This window comes from Morus notabilis, unplaced genomic scaffold (assembly GCF_000414095.1).
Source record: "Morus notabilis unplaced genomic scaffold, ASM41409v2 Scaffold333, whole genome shotgun sequence".
Classification (NCBI taxonomy): Eukaryota; Viridiplantae; Streptophyta; class Magnoliopsida; order Rosales; family Moraceae; genus Morus; species Morus notabilis.
The window spans coordinates 595,354-600,162 of record NW_010363630.1 but is presented as its reverse complement, the minus strand read 5'-3'; the positions used below and the strand labels follow the sequence as shown (position 1 = coordinate 600,162).

The 4,809-nt window shown below is 31.9% G+C and overlaps 1 protein-coding gene across 1 annotated transcript; it reads left to right on the top strand.

The window, feature by feature from the left end:
- Positions 1-2,161: 2,161 nt before the first annotated feature.
- Positions 2,162-4,809, top strand: LOC21401944 (protein DEHYDRATION-INDUCED 19 homolog 5). Its single transcript, XM_010104668.2, has 5 exons — positions 2,162-2,405; positions 2,956-3,095; positions 3,199-3,276; positions 3,377-3,591; positions 4,422-4,809. The coding sequence occupies exons 1-5, from the start codon at positions 2,324-2,326 to the stop codon at positions 4,513-4,515; spliced, it is 609 nt and encodes a 202-aa protein (XP_010102970.2). The 5' UTR covers positions 2,162-2,323; the 3' UTR covers positions 4,516-4,809.

Genomic DNA, 4,809 nt, shown 5'->3' with positions numbered 1-4,809 from the left:
TCAGAATCATGATTAGAATCACTCTGGTTTAAATTCTCATAGCAAATGAACCCTAAGTACTTAGACACAATATCATGAATTGATTAACTTTTAGGGGACCTTTACTTTGCATAAAGGAAAAGAAAAAGTGAGTGACTCTCCTTTCTATCCATAGTGTGTTTACTTAAAAAAAGTAATGAAGATTAAGTGTGTCCAACACAATATACATAATAAGAAAATAGAATGGCAATCCTTAAATCCTTCTTAGTATTGATTCTCTGTTAAAGGAATTAATGAATATCAAATTTAATTATCTATCCTTAATGAATTAAAGAATATAGTCAATGATTATTTAATTATATAAAAAGACCTTTTAATAATTACATCGATAATATTCTTCTTGTTAATTTTAGTAAACACGATAAAGGGAATGAAATTGTTTTCTGTTATTCCATCTAATAGTCAGGTAAACACTTAAAAAAAATTAATGATTCTTATTCCTATTTCTTTAGTGTTCTTTCTAATTTCATTACATTTCCTATTACATTCCTTTTTTATTTAGTAAATACGCTTTAGTGTTTTGAGTGACTTGTTAAAGGGTTGAAATGGCACTAGATACTGATCAAGAGCACATTGGAATTTCTAATTCTTTGCTTAGAAATTTATAGAGAAAATGTTAACCAAAAAAATATTAGAACCGCTAGTTTTCCTTGTAAAGGTTTTGCCTCAATCATCTTTTTTTTTTCCCCACAATCATGCAATTTAATATATTTTTTTTAATTTCATTCTTTAATTTTAGTATTATTTTTTGTTTCATGACAAATTCTAAGGAGAATTATACAGTAAGACGAAAAAATTAAAGTATCGATAAGTTTCATTTTTAATTGACAGATTTGTATAAAAAAATTATTTGTTATTTTATTGTGCATATTTTATTTTGATATGATTTTGACTAAATTCAATGATAAAAAAGTATTGAGATCTTGCCATAGAAGAACCTTAGAATAAATGCAGAATTATTGTCAATGTCAATGATATCTTTTTTCTTTCTTGCCACAAAGATGGGGAAATAAACCTTTCAAGTTCTTGTCCCAACTGTCATTATTCTTCAAATTATTTTAATTTTGAGATTCAAATAGTGTCCTTGTCAGATTAAGATGCTAAGGTATAAAACTAAACGAATAATTAGCCAAAACATGTGATCTTTTCTTTTACTCCTTTCTCCCACGAGTTCTTCCAGATTCTTCCGTCGCAATTTTGCTTTCAGGGTAGGTAAGAGCTTCTATTAAATAATGCATTTAAATATTGAAACTTCTGTTTTCTATCTCTTTTTTATCCAAGTTCTCATGCTAAGAAAAAAAATAATAATTCTAGTAAAATATGAAAAAATTAGTCTACTAGTAAACCACTTTTTTTAAATCAAAATTGTCCGGAGTAGTTTTGCATATTTTATTGTATGTGATATTAATTTACCGCAATGCAATAAAATTGGAAAAATAAAAGCAAATCATGATTAAGTAAAAGTCTCAAAACTTAGAGAGGAAAATTGAACTTTAATATTCAACATCTTAATAATTAAGTCTATTTTTTTTTTAAAAAATCCTAATCTAATCATTCACATTTATTGATGTGAGTATTTATAATTCACTCATAAAGCAACAATAAAATTCATATGATCAATTTTTTTAACAGTTAAATTTACGTATTTTTTAATTTTTATATGATTTTATACTAATTTTATAAATAAAAAATTAGACCTATTAATATAGAAAGCAACAATAAAATTCATATGATCAATTTTTTTAACAGTTAAATTTACATATTTTTTAATTTTTATATGATTTTATACTAATTTTATAAATAAAAAATTAGACCTATTAATATATTAACGTATTAGAAAAAATCTCTTAAAATAAATGATATAAAAAAATAGCTAAAATGTCCAGCATCATAGTAGTTAAAAAACAACCTCATATGTGAAAAATAGTGAACAAAAAGAAAATTATGGTGTTGTCGTATGCACCTTGACAAGTTCTATAAATAGTAAAAGTTATTATTGTTTAAAAGAAAATGAAAATCCATTGAATGTAGAACTCAATAATTTATACCACGTGTCAATTATCCACCAAGTAGTTTTGTGTGTGTCAGAAAAGCTTTCAGTGTCAGAGCATTATATTGTTCTTTCTTCATGTAACCAAAGCAAAGCAAGACGCCACACCACACCACACGACTTCAACCCCTATCAGATTCCACACTTGAGCTAAAGTTTTCCCCTCATAAATCATTTCATTTATACCCCTCCCAAAAACCCATTTCCCCCACACGTCGCCGGAAAGTTGACTCCATGGATGTTGACTTTTGGTCTTCGAGGGTTCACTCCGCCAAGCATTTCTCTGCTCCTCCCCACGCTTCCAGGCTTCACTCTGGTACTTGGATTTTCCGTTTTTGATCATGAAATGTACTTTCTGTTTATAAAGTTTGCTTTTTTCTTTGCTTTCTTGTGATGGTGAGTTTATTTTCTTTTTGGGATTTTGAGAGCTTATTATGTTGTTTAATTAGGAAATTAATGGCTTGTTTAATGAAATCTCTTTTTGTTAGGAGTCTTTTCGCGTTTGATGGATAATTATGGTTATAAAGAATGATTTCTGGTTTTGTATATCTCTTTAATTGTTTCTTAGAAGCCACTGATTGTCCACGAGATTTCAGGGGCTTTCACAGTTGTACTTATTTATATATTTATTTATTTTTTCTGTTTCTTTTCATCTAATTTATTCTTGAATGAACTAGTTTTACTTTTTGGGGTTTCCTTTGAGAATGAGCCACTTCACTTGAATCACCAATGTATAAATTCATTTTTGAGACAAATTCTGTAAAATGAATGTTGCATCCAATTCTGTGTATTTGAATATCATTTATGTTTCAGCTTGAATTTTAGATTCACATGTATGTAACATTTCTTCGAAATATCGGAAACAGATCGAAACTCGGCCTTAGATGACGCCGAAGATGAAGACCCAAAACCTTGTTTTCCATGCCCTTTCTGTTATGTGGATATAGAAGTTACTGCTCTCTGCATCCACTTGCAGGAAGAACATTGCTTTGACTTAAAAAATGCAGTAAGTGAAATTCCTAATCTGATATTTTCTTGAGCTAACTCCTCAAACATCATATCATTTGTTTCGGATTTGATATGAAGTTGATTTGCTATTGCTATTTCAGGTTTGCCCTCTATGTGCAGCAAATCTGGGGAAAGATGTAACTGGACATTTTATGGTTCAGCATGCAAGTTCCTTAAAGGTATAAATGCTGATTTTTGGTGTGATCATTTAGTACTTTTGATGTGTAACTCAATGGGGCAAATCTTTGGACCTAAAAGGAAACATTTGCACTTTTTCAGCACAGAAGAAAATCTCAAAAGTCTGGCTTCTGGACTAGTGGTTCAGCAATGCTCGGAAAGGAGCTGCGTAGAAGGGGAAGGGAAGACACATATGAATCTGCGCCTGATCCGCTACTCTCGCCATTTATCTGCACCTTATATGTCGTTGAACCTAAAGGCGTTCAGCAAGATGAATGTTCAGTCACCGATGCCCCGGTCACTTGTGATGCAAAAAGGTGTGCTCCTTTTTTTATAAGACGCGTCTTCTAAGATTCACTGATGAACCATATTCTTAAAGACTAAGGTCTTGTTTGGTAGGAGAGAGAGGTGAAAGGAGGGATAGAAATGGGAGGATTAAGGGATGGATTTTAAGACTTATTGTTGTTTGGTAGGAGGGACTATAGGAGAGAATGGACTAGGTGAGGGATTCAAAATTCTACGCATGATTCGAATTTTGATCATTCCATTGGAACGATTCGAGGACAGAATTAACACCAAACACAATAAGAGAAAGATTCTCTTATTCCTCTCCATTTTCCTCACCTAGGTTATATACGTTTCTTTTCTTCCTATTTTGTTTCCCCCTACTAAACACAGCATAGGAGTCTTAAGATCTAGTGGAACATATGTCTCCAACTACTTAGGAGCGATAATGAAACTTGGTAATGTGGGCCTTCCTAATATTTGTAAAAAGATAACAATTTTAGACACTTGATGCCTATGCCGAGGAGAAGGTTGAGAAGAAACACTCGTGGCCCGTTTGTTTTATGCGTTCAAGTCCTAGAACCAAATGGGCCCTTGGTGATTAAAATAATATAATAGGATTTCGATTCGTCCACTCTCATCCTACTTGCGTAAAGTCGCCTCCTTATCGTTCTGTTATCTCACAACTGAAGTAGAAAAAAAATCACAATTGTACCACTGTGATAAATATCTTTGAGTTCTTGACCTCACCGGAAAGTTCTAATGTGATTAGTTCAACTTTTTTGTCTTCAAAAGCGCAGGAAACTCCATGTAGGAATTGGCCTATTCTGTGCTTATAATTGATTCGGTTTTGTTTGTGCAGCTCCGAGCCATCTTCGCGTTGCAAAAAGGAAAACGAAGAGAAAAGGCAGAGGGCAACATTTGTGCAAGAGTTGATTGCCTCAACCATATTTTGAGATCTTCTTTGGCGCTTTAGGATTCTCAAAATGCAGCCACGGATGATGCCGTCTCAGCGGGTGTTTAATGTCAGCGGTTGTGTTTTGAGAAAGTTATATATAATAGATTATATACTAGGTACTTTAGAAGAAGAGTTGTCTTTGAATCTTTGAGCAAGGGCAATTTGTATTTATTCCATGTCTACAAATATATATATTTATATGTATCTACATCCATGTCAGTAGCTTATTTCAAAGCTGCTTTCTATAATCAGCAGAGTGATATTCGAAAATTAACTACACAGGTGTGTACTC

Coding starts and splice junctions, on each gene's coding strand:
- LOC21401944 (XM_010104668.2), top strand. CDS start 2,324: ATGGATGTTGACTTTTGGTCTTCGAGGGTTCACTCCGCCAAGCATTTC. Junction 2,406..2,955: donor CGCTTCCAGGCTTCACTCTG/GTACTTGGATTT, acceptor TATCGGAAACAG/ATCGAAACTCGGCCTTAGAT. Junction 3,277..3,376: donor AGCATGCAAGTTCCTTAAAG/GTATAAATGCTG, acceptor GCACTTTTTCAG/CACAGAAGAAAATCTCAAAA.